General features: G+C 39.3%; 1 protein-coding gene across 1 annotated transcript in view; it reads right to left on the reverse strand.

The window, feature by feature from the left end:
* Positions 1-20110, reverse strand: part of tagapb (T cell activation RhoGTPase activating protein b) — a 143755-nt gene that overhangs the window by 6435 nt on the left and 117210 nt on the right. The window contains exons 3-10 of the mRNA XM_048536008.1: positions 19858-19922; positions 4849-4925; positions 3896-3973; positions 3556-3619; positions 2623-2766; positions 1857-2029; positions 1282-1443; positions 1076-1185 (exon numbers count right to left, since the gene is read on the reverse strand). Coding sequence (XP_048391965.1) covers positions 1076-1185; positions 1282-1443; positions 1857-2029; positions 2623-2766; positions 3556-3619; positions 3896-3973; positions 4849-4875 — 758 coding nt within the window. The 5' untranslated portion in view covers positions 4876-4925; positions 19858-19922. The remainder of the gene's footprint in view (positions 1-1075; positions 1186-1281; positions 1444-1856; positions 2030-2622; positions 2767-3555; positions 3620-3895; positions 3974-4848; positions 4926-19857; positions 19923-20110) is intronic.

Consider the following 20110-nt stretch of genomic DNA (forward strand, 5'->3'; position numbering starts at 1 on the left):
TATCTCAGATTCTCCAGCATCAGCAGTTCCTACTATATCTGCATTACGAAGTCCCCGGCTATGGGCTTCATGTCTGTAATCGGTTTGAACAAAGTCAAATTAATGATTTTCGAATTTTGGCAAAATTATCCTCATACCACATGAGTCCAGATTTCAGAAGCCATACCCATATTTGGAGACTTATTCAACAAACTGATGACCAGAACAGTTCACTTTAATGAATAATTATTTGAAAGGAAAATGCAGTGATTGATGATACACTTGGGAAAGCAGACAGCCATGTAGACGCCAATATATTTAGTTATTTATCTTGATAAAATCTTTAAAACTCTTCATTGTAGGCCAGAGATATGCTGTTTTATAATGATTGCTGATTGCGCTATATTATCTATACTATTAAAGCCATTAATTTCCCAAGCCATTTCTTAATGTTTTTATTTTTCATGTGGCCTTCTGATTCTGATTTGCTGTTAGTTTACAGGTAGCTCTTCTATGACGCGTGTTTTATTAATGCAAAATGGCTGTAACATGATTGATGAATAGTGTACGCTGTTTGGACAATGCAAACTTTCTGTTGTATGGGTATAGCGATTTTCTATAGCGATTTCATGAAAATGCAATTTTCATAGGGCTATCCATAGAATCCTATTGTGTGGAAACAAGCCCTTTAGTCCAACAAGTCCACACCGACCCTCACAGCATCCCATCTAGACTCATCTTCCTACAACCCACCCAGTCTACACATCCCTGAACACTAAAGACAATTTGGCATGGCCAATCCACCTAGATTTTCTATGGCGATTTTCTATAGTGCGATTTTCCACAGCACGAGGTCACGCAAGAGTGCAACTATTGCATTATAGGAGAACAACCTGTACTTTGAGCCGATCAACAAAATATAATAGCATACATATGACAGAAATCCATACTAAACAGAATATTTTGAGTATCTTCTTGATCTTGATTTGACAAGTAATTTGGTATCACTGCCTAACAAGGGCATTTCAAAACATAAATGGTACTCAAACAAAATCAGAGGTCCCCAACTGATTTCTCACAATAGGGTGAAACATACTGTTTGAGCTGCAGAGTTCTTTCATTAATATTCTCCTTTTCCATGGCTGCCATCCAGCTGTCATACAACGCTGTCATCAACAAACTATCTGGAATACGACGTAGGAATTCCTGCAAGCATGTACTTTAAATTAGTCATGAGGACTGCTAGTAAAGAAAAAGAACCAAAATTAAAATGTTACATTGCTCCTTAGAACAATGACCTACCTTGAAAACAACAGCCAGTTTAATGACAGGCTCCTCCTCCAGGGTGACGTCGCTTGTTGCATTTAGTTTTTCAATTAATTCCTTACAAGCTTTAGCATTTGCAGACTTCCGAAATATTCCAACAAATGAGGGTCCTTTCTTGAACAGAACAGTCAGGATGTTCTAGAGTGAAATGAACACAAAATAAGAATTCTTGATTGTTTTGGGAAATAATTTACTCCAAAAACAACTTTCAGTTTGCAATTCTCTCCTCTCCTCTGGATCTGTAAAATTCTGATTGAACCTAAACTATGAATAAAAATAGTGCCATCTTTTAATGCTTTCACTAACTTTCACTTATGGGAGACAAGATTTTACATTACAGGGAAAGACACAAGTTTCCATAGATCATTGTCATGAATTATTACGTCAGTGTGACATGACTATCGAGCCCATTTAAATATACCAACTTGGAATAATTGGGCCAAAATATGAGCTTGGATATTCAATTTAGTTTAGTTTATTGCCATTGTTCATTATGTGGTATGTGTTAGCTCTTTCCATTAGACCAAAAATAGCTGTAACTGTTAACTTACAAGGATTGGCTTTGCAATCATCTCATTATGATTGCAGATAGCTTTAAGATGCCTATCGAAGAGACCTTCATTGTATGAAGACATGGATGCACTTTGAGTTGCGTTTTTGCGGGAAGACCAAGGGATTTTAATTTTGATTTTCTTATTGTGCTTCAAGCCAGCTTCAAATTCAACTGGAGGAGAAAGAAAGAAAATGCTCATACTTTACCGTGTATGAATAGGATAGGAAAATCTATTACAGTATACGAGGTACAATTTTATCCATCAGAACAGAGTTCAAAAACTTCTAATTTTTATAACAATCTTCATGCTGATAAAAATATATGCATTCAGAAGCCAACATAGCCATAGCAAAATTCCTAGGAAAGTTTAGACGTTTAGAGTACAAAGTGGATTTGCGCCTCTCAGCTATTTGGCAACAGTACAATGTAACGCAATCCTGTTACTAGGTTTCAGAACAAAGGCAGTGTTATACAAAGCAAAACCCTGAAGTCTAAAATAAAGACAAAAATACTGGATGAGAAATATTCAGCCGGTCAGGCAGCATTTATGTCAAGTGATACAAGATAATATTTCAAGTTGATAATTTTATTGGTAGAAGTGTAGGGTGGGATTCACCTGAAATGCACTTGCAGATTAAAAACTGCGTAACACATTCTGCAAAGCATCAAAAGCATTTTTCAAAATTGCAATACATTTTTTGGAATGGCAGTTGGTCTCCCTCTATTGTTAGTAGAGCTTCCAGAAGCAGTTTGCACCAACATACTTTGGGACTGAATTTGACATTGATGTTTCTCTGATGGTTTTGAAGGCTTTCTTCCTGTCTTGAGAGTTGACGTATCATATTTTGCTTGCTGTTTCACTGGTATGTGGAATTGGTTTATTTCCATAGCAAAGGGACATTCTTTACCTACAAGAGAACATAATAAGTTTAGAATACTCGGCACAGCTTGAAAGTAGTTTCTCTCTTTACATTTCCTCTATTCTCTGTATTTTGAAATAGGAATGCATGTTTAATACCAGTTTGAACATTGTGGGAAAATTACAGTCTGGTGACTTAAAAATCATCTATAACGCTCCAAAATATTTTAAACCAGCAATTGAAAAGTGAACTTGATAAGAAATAATTAGAAATGAAGAAAAAGTCTTCATTTTGAAATTCAGTTTGCATCATGTTGAATTCAAAAAGAACATCATGGCAACTGACACCAAGAAGCTGATTTTACACAGATCATTGATTCTCCTTGTAAACAGAACATCTTCTCACCGATTTTAGCATCTATATATGGGAAGCTAACATAGTAATAACATGGAGAAGTGAACATGGAGAACATACATGCTTTCACCTATCATGGATTTTTTTCTAGGATTCTCTTTCCATTAATAATAACAAGTGTCGTGTACATACTTTGATGGATTGTCAATCACAGATGTAAATTGTTCAATCTTTAATAGACTCCTAACAAATTGTCTACAACTTACCTTTAAAATATTATCTAAGTAAACTCATTTTAAATAATATTTGATTCAAAAGTTTTTGTGTTTTCTAATATGACTTTAAAAGTTGTAAAAAGTACGTTGATGAGGCATGGTGCTTTATAAATAACTTGCATCATGCTTACATCAGCACAAAAACTTCAGATAAACCACAGGCTACTGCATCTGGCAGGAGAATGTGTTAGCTTGTTTTCAAACTCACCAATCAGGGAATTTGACAAGTCTTCACTCTTTGACAATACCACTCCATAGTTCTGATCATGTGCCTGAAGGTTAGAAACACAGTGCAATGAGATACTTGAGGGACTCTGAAACACCCAAAACAAAAACTGAGACCACCGCTTTCCCCCGCCTAACAATATGTTATCTTGAATATTACTTTTACCCACCTGATCTACCTATCTACCTCAATGTAAAATATTCAAACGTTAATAAGCATAATAAGATCATGAATCTATCAAATGTAATCTAAATATGGCTACTTAGACCAAACATTTGCAATTCCTTAGAGTAAAAAAAAGTTATATTTACTTATTACTCACCATCTCAACTGATTCTTGCTCTACTCTCTTCACAGCCTCACTGGCTGCTTCCATATTACTCACAGTTAGTGTTTTAGACTGTCAAAAATAAATAACAAATTCATATTGATTAAATGTGGACAGAAATTCTTCAAAAGTTTCAAACACTAGAACATAGCTAGCAATTCCTCATTAATCTTTCATTTCTATCCTCCATATATCTCACCACCTCATTTCTAGTGTGTCTGATTATACGATGTAATCCTCATAACTGACAGTTCATGTATTAATCATATAAATGGCAGAAAAATATTAATTCTAATCTTTATCATAATCAGTTCTCACACAGGTATATATAAATACCAAGACCCCCTACATACCTTTATAGTGCTCCATATTTGCACACCATTACACATAGATACACCAGCATAACAAACACATGCACATGCATAAGTACACATCCACAATTACAAACATTCCTGTAATTCACAAAACACACACTTTTACACAGTTCCACAAATAAATTCCCAGCTTTCAGCTCAGCTGAATACACACTCTCACCCAATATGTATGCAACAGTATCACACAGACAAGAACATAGCACAATTCACTCAGCAATTAAACACTACCTTTTGCAAACGTATTTCGTCTCATTTTCCTTTCTTTAAAAATAAATAATAGATACCCATAAGCATTAAATGATAAAAATTAACTCTTTTTAATGTTTGGGGGCTTTTGAATATCTTTCAATGAGCTGTTTAGTTTTGTTTCAGTATGATTCAGTATCATGTTTCAGTATCGAAAAGGTTTATGTTTTTACTAAAAATGTCATGCAATGGGCTGCTTGTTGACTCATTCTTTACCATGGTTACTAATAGAATGAAGATACTTTTAGTACAGTATTTGAGTAAACAAGGTTAAACAGCAATGTGATCGAACTCAAAAAGTGATTGCATGCAAAATCCTTAACTTACCAAACCAGAGTTACTTAAAACCTTCATCAATGCTGCCAGTGATGTAAAGCTAGCCTCTTTGTTCTGTTCTTATATTTCTAAAGAGAAGAAAGAACAGTTTGTCAGTGAAAAATGTACTCAGGTTGGTACACTAACCTGCTTTTAACATGAATGAAAACACATTGGAATTGTTTCTGTTCTTTCGTAGGATTAGATTAGATTTCCTAAAGTGTGGAAACAGGCCCTTTGGCCCAACAAGTCCACTCTGCCCCTTGATGCATCCCACCCAGACCCATCCCCCTATAACCCACACACCCCTGAACACTGTGGGCAATTTAGCATAGCCAATCCACCTAGCCTGCACATCTTTGGACTGTAGGAGGAAACAGGAGCACCCGGAGGAAACCCATGCAGACATGGGGAGAATGTGCAAACTCCATACAGACAGTTGCCTGAGGCTGGGATTGAACCCGGGTTCCTGGCACTGTGAGGCTGCAGTGGCTAACCACTGAGCCACTGTGCCACCCATAGGAGATAGGCATCACTGGCTAGACCAACATTAATTGCTCATCCCTATTTGAGAAAGTGGTGGTGAGCTACCTTCTTGAACTGCTACACTCTTTGGAGTGTGAATGCATCCACAATACTGTTCGGACGGGTGTTCCAGGGTTCTGATCTCCCTGCAGTGGAGAAATTGTGACATAGTTCCGAGGCAAGATGTTGTATGGCTTGGGTGGGAGTTGGCGGCGGGGAATGGATTAAAATGAATTCTATTGAGCAAATTGCACAGGCGGCTGCATTATCAAGATAATTTATGCTGTCCTCTGAAGTAGAGACACAAAACATCCCATCAAGATTTTCAGCAGCAGACAAGTCAGTTCAAGAATAAGCTAGCTTCTGTTGTCATTTCGTAAACATTTCTATACGCATCACATAATTTCAATACAAACACCAACAAATCACATTCATAAAGCACCTTTTACATAGGAGATCATTCAACATGCATTGGGAGATATTACGATAGATAGCCAAAAGCTGTCAAAGAGGAAAATTTAAAGGATCACTTGAAAGAAAGAGTGAGAAGATGAGAGAACGAGAGGTTTAAGAAGGAGATTCCAATCCATGCTAAAATCATGGCTATCGATGGCAGAGAGATTGAAATAGAAATTGTGTAAGAGGCCAGAGTTGGAATAGTGTAGAAGTCTTGGAGGGTTGTACAATTGGGAAATGTTAGGGTTACTACCTAACCTGAAAACAAGCAAATCTGTCAGACACAACTATCATTTTCATTTAAATTTTACCAGCTTGCTTGATTATTATAATCTTTTAGATAATCGATTAAATTCTGACAGACAAAATGCTTACCTATGAAGATTATTGTGACAACTACCTTGCCCTTACTTCATGTGAACAGCATTTAAAGTAGAAGTCATCGTATATAGCTGTTAATCGAACATACAAATGCAGAGACTCTAAACAGTGCAACTATATCACATGGTCTATATAAAAGGGCAGGTGGAAATACTCATAGGGTAGGCAGGAAACTACATCACGGTATTTTAATGTACAGTTTCAAAGCTGTAAAATGAGTTTCCTCCTACCATATAAAGCAAGCGCCCTGTGATAACTGGAAAAAATGAGATGTCATGGTACTGCTTCATCTACTTGTGTCACAGTAGTTATTCACCAACATTGGTAAAAATATTTAGATTAGCTGCACAGGCAGTGGAAACACAGCAGACAGCTCCTAGTATCTGATACTCGTGAGATGACAGTAATTGAAAATATCCTTGGGGTTGAGAATATCCTCTCCACTTCTGGAACTTTGAAGGAAGTTCAGTGGAAAACCCATTTTAAAAAGTGGGAGGAGTTTTCAGAAAATTTCCTGTCAGTAAAAATAACAAATTAAAAAGGGCAAAAAGGAGTTCAAAGGAAGTGGTTGCTAGCAGATACATGGGGACATCACCGCCGACAAGGCCCCCTCCACCATTCTGACTTGGAATTATATCACTGCTCCTGGACTGTCACTGAGTCAAAATCTTAGAACTTCCTCCCTAATGGCATTGTGGGTCTACCTACACCAAAATGGACTGCGATGGTTCAAGAAGGTAGGTCACCATAACTTTCAAAGGCAATAAAATGCTGGCTAGCCAGTGACATCCATGTCCTACGAGTGAATATCAAAAACAAAAGGAGTCCTGGTCAAGGGAGAAGTTTGTGGATACCAAAAAGGATCTTTTCAGAATAGCAGAGATAGTAGGAACTGCAGATGCTGGAGAATCTGAGATAACAAGATGTAGAGCTGGATTAACACAGCAGGTCAAGCATCATCAGAGGAGCAGGAAGGCTGACGTTTCAGACCTAGACCCTTCTTCAGAAAATGAAGATGCTCTACACCTTGTTATCTTCAGTATAGTATATGCTTTGTGGATAGGTTCACAAAAGATATGAGAAATGTATGTGAAATCAAAGATGTAGATTTCAGCTTAGTGAAATAGGATAAAGTCAGAGACAGGTCAGGTCAATGCGTTAAACAGCTTATGAATGAAGAAAACCAAAAAACAATGACAGGAGAATCTAACATAACAAAGTGTGAAGCTGGATGAACACAGCAGGCCAAGCAGCATCTCAGGAGCACAAAAGCTGACGTTTCGGGCCTAGACCCTTCATCAGAGGGAGAATCTAGACTGGTAGTATTTGCCTGCAGTAGGTTTCATGGATAATGGATACTTGTGAGTTGTGGTATTGGAACAATCATGGTGAAATTCAGAGAACTCTAGCACTCACCTAACTTGTCTTCCGGGCCCTAAGCTGAGAAGACAGTTTGAAATGGCCTTGTAGCGTGACTATTTCTCACAACGTCAATCTGTTTTTTTTTTGTAGCTTACCTCACAAAATGCAGGCAACCATAGACAAGCTTGGGGCCCCTGATATATTTATATACAAATACACACAGAAGAATGTTTTCTTGTGTTTACTCAAAATGATCAACAATTAATTGCTGGGAAATAATATGACTGATTACTAAGAAACTTAAGTTTCAATTCCCTATCAATGAAATCCCCCTCAACAGATATTACTGCTGTTTGGATTTTCCTCTTTTCTTCACCTCTGCCATCTGTCTTCAATTTTTCAACATAGACAGAAGGTAAATTCTGTTGCGGCAACACTTCCTTCCCCATTTAATGTATGAGAGATAATGGGAACTGCAGATGCTGGAGATTCCAAGATAATAAAATGTGAGGCTGGATGAACACAGCAGGCCAAGCAGCATCTCAGGAGCACAAAAGCTGACGTTTCGGGCCTAGACCCTTCATCAGAGAGGGGGATGGGGAGAGGGAACTGGAATAAATAGGGAGAGAGGGGGAGGCGGACCGAAGATGGAGAGTAAAGAAGATAGGTGGAGAAGGTGTGGGTGGGGAGGTAGGGAGGGGATAGGTCAGTCCAGGGAAGACGGACAGGTCAAGGAGGTGGGATGAGGTTAGTAGGTAGCTGGAGGTGCGGCTTGGGGTGGGAGGAAGGGATGGGTGAGAGGAAGAACCGGTTAGGGAGGCAGAGACAGGTTGGACTGGTTTTGGGATGCAGTGGGTGGGGGGGAAGAGCTGGGCTGGTTGTGTGGTGCAGTGGGGGGAGGGGATGAACTGGGCTGGTTTAGGGATGCAGTGGGGGAAGGGGAGATTTTGAAACTGGTGAAGTCCACATTGATACCATATGGCTGCAGGGTTCCCAGGCGGAATATGAGTTGCTGTTCCTGCAACCTTCGGGTGGCATCATTGTGGCAGTGCAGGAGGCCCATGATGGACATGTCATCAAGAGAATGGGAGGGGGAGTGGAAATGGTTTGCGACTGGGAGGTGCAGTTGTTTGTTGCGAACTGAGCGGAGGTGTTCTGCAAAGCGGTCCCCAAGCCTCCGCTTGGTTTCCCCAATGTAGAGAAAGCCGCACCGGGTACAGTGGATGCAGTATACCACATTGGCAGAGTATGCTTGTCTTATGATTAGTTGGTAATTAACAAGGATCCCAGTTTCAATTCCTAATTCATTGTTGATAATAATAATTGTAAACCATTATAACTTATGGGAAATTTCTTAGAAAACTAGAAAGGAAGATGCAGGGCTAGAGCCTGTAAAAAGGTTTTGGAAAGTGGATTGCCTGCCACACTCCTGCATTCCACCAGCAAGGGTGAAGGTGACCATTTTTTATTCACTTGTGAGACATGGGCTTCACTGGCTGACCATTTATTGTCCATCCCTAGCTGCATTTGGGAAAGTGTGGTGAGCTGCTTTCTTGAACCGCCACAGTCCATGTGTGCCTATGTTGATGCCAAGTGCCCCAGCCAGTTTCATTTCTTTGCAGAGACTTTGTAGCAATTGATACAATTTAGTGGCTTGCTAGGCCAGTTCAGAGGGCAGTTGAGAGTCAACCACATTGCCATTGTTCTGGAGTCAAATGTAGGCCAGACTACATGAGGATTGCAGATTTCCTTACTTGGAGGGCATTAGTAAATCTCATGGGGTTTTCTGACAATTGACAATGGTTGCAGAGTCATTACTCGATTCCTAATTCCAGATATTTTTATTAAATTAAAATTCCCATCATCTACCATAGTGGAACTTGAATCCAGGTCGCCAGAACATTTGCTGAGTTTCTGGATTAATAGTCTAGTGATAATACCACTGGGCCATTGCTGCTTGATAATCAGAATTATTAACACTTTTTCACACAAGCTGGGACAACTACTGTGTAGGAAGGTTGCTTCTTGAACAATTAGTTGAAAAAATCATTCTCTTCTGAAGTGTAAACAATAGATTTATTCATTTTCCAACTGCATTTTCCAAAAAGCTGTCTGAATTTAAGCATTTCATGGCCTCATGCAATACTTTATCTGAATTTCAGGCATCTGGTTGGATTTGATAGTAATTGTGTCAGTCATTTATGAAGCCAGAGAAACTTCAAGCTGCCCAGCATTAAGGTGCTAATCACACAAAAGCACCCCTAAAGTCAGGATAGGTTGTTTATATGTCTGACATTAAATCCCTGAGAGGCCAAATCTGTCTATTGCAACCTAAATGAATTCAGTGATGGAGACTGTTCTGGGACAGAGAATTTCAGAGATTCAAAAGACTTTGAGTGGAGCAATTTTTCCCCATGTCATCCAAAAGTAGGATCCTATCTCTAATGTGGTAGGTTGCTCCAAAATGGTAGTTTTAGTGCTTCAATGGTTTACTTCTTTAAATGTGTAGGAAAGTACAAGCAATGTAGTTTAATACTTGCCTTTTTTGAATCACTGAGACAAATTGAGAGAATAAGACAGCATCAAAATGCCTTGGAAGAAGGTCTTCACTGGGAACATTAAATTGTAAACTTTTAATCCAATACATTATATTCACCAAATGAGAACTTTTAATGTCAGGTCAACATTTTATGTTTAAAAGTATTTTAGTTGATTTAACAAAATCAAAATTAGAAGGGATTTCCAGCTTTCTCAAGTGAGGGATGAGCAACAATTGCCTGACCAGTCAACGATGCCCACATCCTGTGAAAGAATATATATTTGTTTTATTTGTTTATGGGATCACAGCAACTTTGGCAAGGTAAGCATTTCTTCACCATCCTTACTTTTCTTTGAGAAGGTGATGTGCAGTCAGTTATCATCTTGAACTGCTGCATTCTGTGTAGGTATACTGATAATTCTGTTATGGAGGAAGATTTAGAATTTTAATCCAGCATCAGTGAAGGATTAGCAGATACTTCCATGTTTGAATGGTACGTGTATGGGAGGGAAACTTGAAGGGCCTGATGTGCAGCATTATCTGTGTTTGTTTAATTTGAAGGCATAGAAGACTGAAATGATTATTCCATGTTACTGCATGTCTCAATGAATATTCAAGAAATAAACTGAATGGATTTGATGAAGGGAAGCTGAGAGGCATTAATAAACTACGTATGGAACTCCAGACTAGAGTGGAAAACATTAGTTGATAAGATTTACAAGAGGTTCCTTGGCTGACCAACAATTGCTACCACTCCCCAAATTCTGACATACATAGAGAAAGTTCAGTTTCATTCTGACTAAAAATTTCTGACATACAACTATTTACGTGAAAGTGACAATACAGTTAGCCAGTGGCCAGTCCAAATGACATTTCCTAGTGGATGTGCATTTTGTGACCTCATTGATATATGTGTCTGATGATAATTCACAGATATTGATCCTTTGCTTCAGTTAGAAATATGAGGGACTAGAATACAATACAGCATTCATTCCTGATTTTTCTAAAGAACTTCTCCACCTCTCTTATTTTTCTGTTCCATTACATTACATTCCTTGTTTGAGGGGAGGAATATCTAGAATCTCGATGAATTGTCACCTGTCATGGGACTTCAAGGAGAACTTTGAATATTTATTAAAAATTTGACTTCTCTTGTAGTTTACTGTTTTGATTGAAGATCAGAATCTTAAACATCACTTATGAATGGAATCTTCACAGCCCCTGAACCACATAGCAATGGCAAATCAATGGGGAAACAGCAGAGAGGGTTGAGAAGAGATTTACCAGGTTGTTGCTGGGTATGGAAGGTTTTGAGTTGTAATGAAAGGCTGGATAGACTGGGACCTTTTTCACTGGAGCATACGAAATTGAGAGGTGACCTGATAGAAATTTATAAAATAATGAGGAGTATATATACAGTTGATGGCAATTTTTTTACACAGAGGGTGATTTTCATGTGAAATGAACTTCCTGATGAAGTGGTGGATACAAGTACAATTACAACATTTAAAAGACATTTGGGTGGATATATGAATAGGAAAGGTTTAGATGGATATGGGCCAGGACCAGGCAGATAGGACAACTTTAGAGATAGTAGGAACTGTAGATACTGGAGAATCCAAGATAACAAGGTGTAGAGCTGGATGAACACAGCAGGCCTAGCAGCATCAGAGGAGCAGGAAGGCTGACGCTTTTCTGAAGATTTTCTGAGGAAGGGTCTAGGCCCAAAACATCAGCCTTCCTGCTCCTCTGATGCTGCTTGGCCTGCTGTGTTCATCCAGCTCTACACCTTGTTATCTGGGACTAGTTTAGTTTGAGATTATGGTCGGCATGGACTGGTTGGACTGAAGGGTCTGTTTCCAGGCAGTATGACTCTGACACTATGACTCTATAAATGGGAGTTTTGCTTCAAGAAAAGATGTTTTCTGAAGAAGGGTCTAGGCCCGAAACGTCAGCTTTCCTGTTCCTCTGATGCTGCTTGGCCTGCTGTGTTCATCCAACTCTACACCTTGTTAAGCATGAGAGTAAGCTGGTTACTAATATAAAGGAAGATTGTAAGTTATTTTTAGATATCTAAAATGTGAAAGAGAGACAAGGGTGTACATCGGACTGCTGGGAAAGGAGGCTGGAGCAGTAGTAATGGAAAACAAAGAAATAGCGGAGGAACTAAATAGCTACTTTGCATCAATTGCATCAAGAGGACTAGAATACAAGAGCAAAAATGTACTGCTGAGGCTGCATAAGGCTCTGGCCAGATGATGTTTGAAATATTGTGTACAGTTTTGGGCCCCACATAGAGTCAAGCATTATGTAAATTGACCCTTCAGCCCAACTTGTCCATGGCAATCATCATTCCAATCTGACCTAGCTCCATTTTCCAGTATTTGGCCCATATCACTGTAAACCCTTTTTATTTGTATACCCATCCAGATGCCAGTTAAATGTTGTAATTGAACCTGCCTCCACTATTTCCTCTGGCAGCTTGTTCCATACACCCATCACCCTGTGCATGAAAACATTATCCCTCAGGTGCTTTAAAAATCTTTCCCCTCTAACCTTAAAACTGTGCCCTCTAGTTTTAGTTTCCCTCAGCCTAGGAAAAGGACCTTGGATATTCACCCTATCCATACCCCTCATGATTTTATAAACATCTATAAGGTCACCACTCAGCCTCCAATGCTCCAGGGAAAAAAGCACCAGCCTATTCAGCTTCTCTCTGTAACTGAAACCTTCCAGTCTCGGCAACATCCTTGTAAACCTTTTCTGCACCCTCTCAGGTTTAACAACAACTTTCCTATAGAAGGATGGCCGGCATTGTATACAATTTTCTAAAAGTGGCCTCACCAATGTCCTGTATAGTGACATGACATCCTGAATCTTATACTCAGTGTTCTGACCAATGAAGGCAAATATGCCAAATGTCTTCTTCCCCAACTATCTACTTGTGACTCCACTTTCAAGAAATTTTACACCTGCATCCCGGGGTCTCTTTGTTCGGCAACACTCCACAGGAACCTGGTTTGCCTTAACAAAATGCAACACCTCAGACTTACTTAAATCAAACTCTTCGGCTCAGTGGCGCATCTAATCAGGTTTCTGTTCTACTCTGAAATAATCATCTTCACTGTCCACCACCTATTTTGGTATCATCTGCAAATTTACTAACTATACTTTCTATATTCACATCTAAATCATTTATATAAAATAACAAAAAGCAGTGGACCCTGCACTAATCCTTGTGGCACACTGCTGATCATAGAATTGCAGCCCTAAAAGCAACCCTCTACCACCACCCTCCGTCTCCTACCTTTAAGCTAATTTTATAGCCAATTAGCTAGCTCCCACTGATTCTATGTGATCTAACCTTCCTAACCAGTCTACCATGCAGGACCCTGTTGAATGCTTTGCTGAAGTCCATATAAACAATGTCTCATGATCTGCCTTCATCAATCTTCTCTGTCACCTCTTCAAAAAACTCAATCAAATAAGTGAGACACGATTTCCCATGCACAAAACCAGGTTGACTATACCTAGTCAGTCCTTGACTTTCCAAATGCTGTTCTTCAGAATCCGCTCCAACAAGTGACCACCACTAATGAGGGCAGCATGGTTAGTGGTTAGCGCTGCAGCCTCACAGCACCGGGGTCCCGGGTTCGATTCCAGCCTCGGGCAACTGTCTGTGTGGAGTTTACATATTCTCCCTGTGTCTGCATGGGTTTCCTCTGGGTGCTTCGGTTTCCTCCCACAGTCCAAAGATGTGCAGGTTAGGTGGATTGGCCATGCTAAATTGCCCGTAGTGTTCAGGGTTGTGTGGGTTCTCGGGGGATGGGTCTGGGTGGGATGCTCCAAGAGGCGGTTGGACTTGTTGGGCCGAAGGGCCTGTTTCCACAGTGTAGGGAATCTAATCTAATCTAATGCAATGTTTGCTGGTCTATAGTGGTGATAGAGGAGGTCGCAAGGAGGTTTGCAAGAATGATCCTGGGAATGAAGGGCTCGTCATATTAGGAGCAGCTGAGGATTCTGGTTCTTTACTTGCTGGAGTTTAGAAGGATTTGGTGGGTGTGTGGGGGGAGTGCGGAAATCTGATTAGAATGTACAGAACACCGAGAGGCCTGAATAGAGTGGATGTGGAGATGATTATCCCACTGGTATGAAAGACCAGGACCCAAGGTCACAGCCTCAGAATGAAGGGACAACCCTTTAGAACTGAGATGAGGAGAAATTTCTTCAGTCACAGGAAGGTTAATGTATTGAAATCATTGCAGCAGAGGACTGTGGAGGTCAGGTCATTGAGTGTATTTAAGACAGAGATAGATAGATTCTTAGTTGGTAAGGGGATCAAGGGTTATGTGGAGAATGGAGAAGAATGCAGTTGCTAAACATATCAGCCTCGATTGAATGGCAGAGCAGATTTGATGGGCAGAATGGTCTGATTCTGATCCATCGTCTTATGGTCTTATGATCTAAGTCGTTAAAGCACATAACATATGGCAAGGGTACCAGCACTGATCTCTGTAGTAACTGCTGGTCACAGGCTTCCAATCACAAAAACAACCCTCCACCATTCCACTTTGCCTTTTATTTGCAAGCTAATTTTGAATCCAATTTGCCAACTTGCATTGGATCCAGTGGCATCTTACCTTTTGGACCAGCCTTCTATCTGGGACCTTATCAAAGGCCTTACTGAAGTCCAGGTAAACCATATCAACTACACTACCCTCACCAATATATCTAGTTATCTTTTCAAAACACTCAATTAAATTACACAGACGGGATCTACCCTTTAACAAACCCATGACTATTGCTGATTAATCCTGCCTTTCCAGGTATTAGTTAATTCCGTCTCTCAGAATTTTTTCCAATAATTTCCCTACCACTGACATCAGACTAACTGGTCCGTAATTACCTGACTTATCCTTGCTGACCTTCTTGAAAGAAGGAAACATGTTCTCTATTCTCCAGTCATTTGGCACTTCACCTGTGGCCAGTGAAATACTAAATATCTCTATCGAATCTCAACAATCGCCTCCCTTGCCTCCCATCACAGCCTTGGATACAACTCATCAGGTCCTGGGGACTCATGCCCACTGTATGCCCACTAAAACTTCTAATACCTCCTTCTTATTAATTCTATATGTTCTCACCATCCCAATCGATATTGTCTTTTGATTTTGATTTTGTCTTTCTCCTTTGTGAACAGAAGAAAAGTATTCATTCAAGACCTCACCCATGTTCATTGGCTCCATGCACAGGTTGCCCCTTTTGTCTCTAATAAGTCTTAGTATACTGGTTAAAGTCTTGTAGTTTTCCTTGTTCCCATTTGCCAAAAATATTCTGTGGCCCTTCTTTGCCCTCCAAATTTCCTTTCTAAGCAACCTCCTAACTCTCTTTACTTTTGAAATGCCTCCATGGTTTTTAATGTGCTGTATGTGACATTTCCTTCCTTCCTTTTCTTTATTAAATTCTTTATCCCTTGACATCCAGGGTTCCCTGGACTTGCTGCTTCTGTTCTTCGTTCATAGAGGAACACTCTGGCCCTGAATTCTCACTATACTAGAGTCATAGTGATATACAGTAGAGGAACAGTCTACTTGGCCCAACTCGTCCATGCCGATCAGGTTTCCTAAATTGAACTAGTCCCATGTGCCTGCATTTGGCCCAAATTCCTCTAAACATTTTCTATCCATACCTGTCCAAATGTCTTTTAAATGTTGTAATTATACCTGCCTCCACCACTTCCTCTGACAATTCATTCCACGTGCAAACCACAATCTTTGTGAAAAAGTTGTCACTCAGAGCCCTTTTAAAACTTTCCAATCTCTCACCTTAAGTCTATGCCCCCTAGTTTTTGACTCCTTCACCCTAGGGAAAAGACTTTGGTTAGTCACCTTATCTACGCCTCTCGTGATTTTATAAACCACTGTAAGGTCACCTTTCATCGTCCTGCCCTCCAGGGAAAATAAGTCCCAGCTTACCCAACCTCTTCTTATAACTCAAACCTTCAAGTCTTGGTAACTCTTATAAATCTTTCTAAATCGTTTTCTGCAGATTACTTTTAAAAAAGATTCCCAATTTCGAAATGTAGAGTTAGCTGCAAGTAACTACTCTCAGTCTATGTTTGGCAGATCTTTTGCAAAGGTATTAAAATCAGTCTTCCCCCAGTTTAGATACTTAACTTTTGTACTATTCTTATCCCTTTTCATAATGACAGAAACATACAGAATTATGATAACTATCCCCAAAATGCTTGCCCACTGAAACTTGAACCGCTTGACTAGTTTCATTCCCTAGGATTAGGTCTAGCACTGCCCCACCTGTAGTAGGACTATCTATGTACTGGCACAGAAAGCTTTCCTGGATGCACTTGAAAAGTTCCACCCATCTAATCCTTTCACACGAGGTGAACCCAGTTAATCTTAGCGAAGTTGAAGTCACCTACAATTATTACTGTTTCTCTCACATCTTTATGATTTGCATACATATCTAACTACTTTGTCTGGCTCTGACTGTAGTATAATCCCAACAAAGTAATTGCCCCTTTCTTCTTTTTATGCTCTACCCAGATGGCCTCATTTGAAGATCCTTCTGGGACATCTTCCCTCACTACTGCAGTGATGTCTTCCTCTGTCAGTAATGTGATGTGCCCACCTCTTTTACCTCTGACAACAGTATTTCGGTCAAATCCACAGCAGTCTATTGTGAAGGACACCAAGAATCATGATATTCTGTGGCAGGTGGTCCCATAGAGATGATAGACTTGTAGAAGATGGTCTTCTGGTCATGATGTGCTGGTGCCAACTCATACAGGGATGGTAACATGCTAGTTATTGGTGGGCCTGTGGTGGTGATATGCTGCTTACGGATGAGACTGTTGTGCTCATGTGTTGGTTATGGGTGAACCTATGTGGTGATTCTTCATGCTGGATGGACCTGTAATGGTGATGTCATGGTTGGATAGATGGCCTTATGTCATAGGGTCACAGAGATCTACAGCACAGAAAAGGCCCTTCAGCCCATCACATTCATACCAGTCAGAACAGTCACCTATAATCTAATCACAATTCAGCATTTGGCCCATGACTTGTATGACTTGGAATTGCAAAAGCACAAATTGATAATGCTTAAATGCAATGAATGCTACTGCTTCTGCAGTGTTGATGCGTTGTGCTGGGTTGGCCTGTGATAATGAAGTGCTGGTTATGCATGGGTCAGTGGTGCTGATGCTTTGTGCAGGGTGGTCTCCCCAGTAACGATCTGCTAATGTACACTGGAAATGGCATGCTATGAGAAGCATATTAAAGATAAAAAGGACAGAAACCTGATAAGTTAGACATAGTTGTTGTAGTAAAGGTGGTGAGCTGCAGGAATATGGTGACTAGTCATCAAAAGAATATCTCACAACTCACATATGACCACAAGATATAGGAACAGAATTAGGCATTTAGCCCATTGAGTCTGCATTGTTTTGAACTGACTACTACATTCAGTAAAAGACTGATTATCCTTGGATTACAGTAACTGTAGTGTTTATTTGTAAGCTCTGTGTTTAGTAATGCTTACTCATTTCTATTAATTTTAAAGCAAGTTTCACTTGTCTTCTGGTTACATACGTTCCCCTTCAAAATTAGCCTCAGTGTTAGTTACTGCTAAAGCACATACTGGTCAGCCAGACAATTTGAAACTGAATTTCAACTATCAGCAGTAGTTTCAGGCAATCTGTATGATTCGAAAAGTAAACCAAAAAGCCCATACGTACATATTAACACCAGCTGAGGAGTCTGAGTAATAGCGTGTTTTCTACTAACTGAAGCAGCCAACCCACGTTTGACAGTCAGAGTAGGTGGAAGGAGAGAAAACTGTTAGATGACCCAATCCTCACCATCATGCAGTGACCTCAACAATCTGGTATTTTGTAAAAATCAAAATATTACAAAAACAGAATCTTGGTAAAATAGGTTTTTGTGCAAGTAGTTTTACAACAATTTCCTGGAACAATAAACTCAATACTTTTATTTTCAATTTAACTTGCAGTCACTAATGTCAGGAGCTGATGTGAACCTCAGTTATCCAGTTGAAAGTCGAGTCTTTTCTTTACCCTGCATATATCTGTTCCCATTGTTCCTTCAAGTTCTCTATGATAGAGTTTCTGTTTTATACTAATTTTTGTACAAGTGATTTCATCCTCAGATAAATAGTTAAGCACTGAAATGTGCTGATACTTTGCTGTCTGATTATATAAGTTACAGCATGTAATTGCACAACTTGTTAGGCTTGATCGGCTTGGAAGCTGGTATTGTGTAGCAGATCAGATAAGCACACCTCGTCTTCCCTGATGAGGAAAACTGTTCTGTACAAGTTTTTAATTTTTATTTCCTTTAAAGGCCAGTTAGACCCAGATATCTGGAGAATTGGAATGTCCTAGGTATGTTTCAAGACTTTGCTTAGTTACTGTATCAATTGTAATTAGGGTCTACAACAGATGTAAGTTTTGATTTGTGTATCTAAACATGATTAGGAGTGCTGAGGACCCATTTATGTTAAAAGAAAGCCAAAACAGTGTACAAGGACCCACCAGGCTGCAAACTGGCAGTGCCGATTTTCTTGGATATGGAATTAGTGACTGGCAGGTTAACATCCCTCTCTTTTGTCTTTTTCAAGCGAACAGAGCTAGAATCCTGATCATTGGCTTTTAAATTTCTGTTTAATCCAACTCATTGTAATCCACGAGGAGTGACTTGGATCAGCCCTACCCATCTATAATCAGTATCTCCAGTTCTGGTGTGTACTTTTATTTTAAAATAACAATATATTTTGCTTCACACACATTGTTAGCCCAGAAACAATTACATTACATTTATACTATAAAGTTCTGAAACACATGAATTATTGATTCCATTCTGTCCATTATCAAATCCTGCTCAAATCAGTTTCTTTCCAGTTCTAAACAAATCCTAAATGAGAAATTCTGAGTCACATGGCATATCTCGGAATATGTCAAAGTAACAATATGATTTATAGGATACCATTCTGTTGTCTGAAGGTCAACACAATGATCTCAATCTGGAATTTCTGTATTCATCTCTCCATTTCTATCCATTGATTCTGATTTGATTTGTTATTGTCACATATATCTAGGTACAGTGGAAGTTTTGTTTTACATTCAGTACAGGCAGCTCAAAGAGCATTAGAGTAAAGGAACAGACAGTGGTTACAATGTAACAGCTGCAGAGAAAGTACACAAAGAGTGAGATCAATGTATATCTGTTCCCAGTATCATTTCTTCAAGTTCTCTATCATAGTTTCTGTTCATTCAGAAGTCGAATCATACTGGGGAAGAAACTGTTCTTGAATCTATTAATATGTGTGTTTATGTTTTTGTATCTTCTGCTCAATGGAAGAGATTGGAAGAAATTGTAACTGGGATGGGAGGGGTCTTTGATTATGTTTAAAAAGTATAGATGGAGTCAATGATTTCTTCAACCTTCCACAATTCTGACCCCTCCTACTCCATCTTATCCAAATTAAGAAGAATACAGGAGACAAACACTGAGAGAGGGAGACATCACAACTATAGTTGTAGTAGTAGTATATCTCAATACGTAGGATATTAGAAAAATAATGGATTATCATTGCTTTATCAGTGTTATCTGTCAAAAAGAAAGAAAGAATTTTGAAAATGTAACTTGAGACTCCTTAATGTGAAAGATTTGGCTTTTACCAGGACACATTTCAGTTTCTGTAATTCATTCATATCGTACCTCCGGTAGAAATGTGACGGTTGCAATACTGACTTCTTGCCTCTGGGTCCTGGATAGGGATCCAACTGAAATTGATAAAATAGATATCTCTTTGTTTCATAATGAACAATAACTCAACAATGAAGTAACACTATAGCTTATTGATCTCTCAGTATGAATTCTGACAACTACCGTCATTACACCACAGTTACAAGATGTGCCTTTAAGAAGGATTTGTTTGATTGTGTTTCTTTTAAAGCAAGTGTTGTAACTT

This window comes from Stegostoma tigrinum, chromosome 9, assembly GCF_030684315.1.
Source record: "Stegostoma tigrinum isolate sSteTig4 chromosome 9, sSteTig4.hap1, whole genome shotgun sequence".
Lineage (NCBI taxonomy): Eukaryota > Metazoa > Chordata > Chondrichthyes > Orectolobiformes > Stegostomatidae > Stegostoma > Stegostoma tigrinum.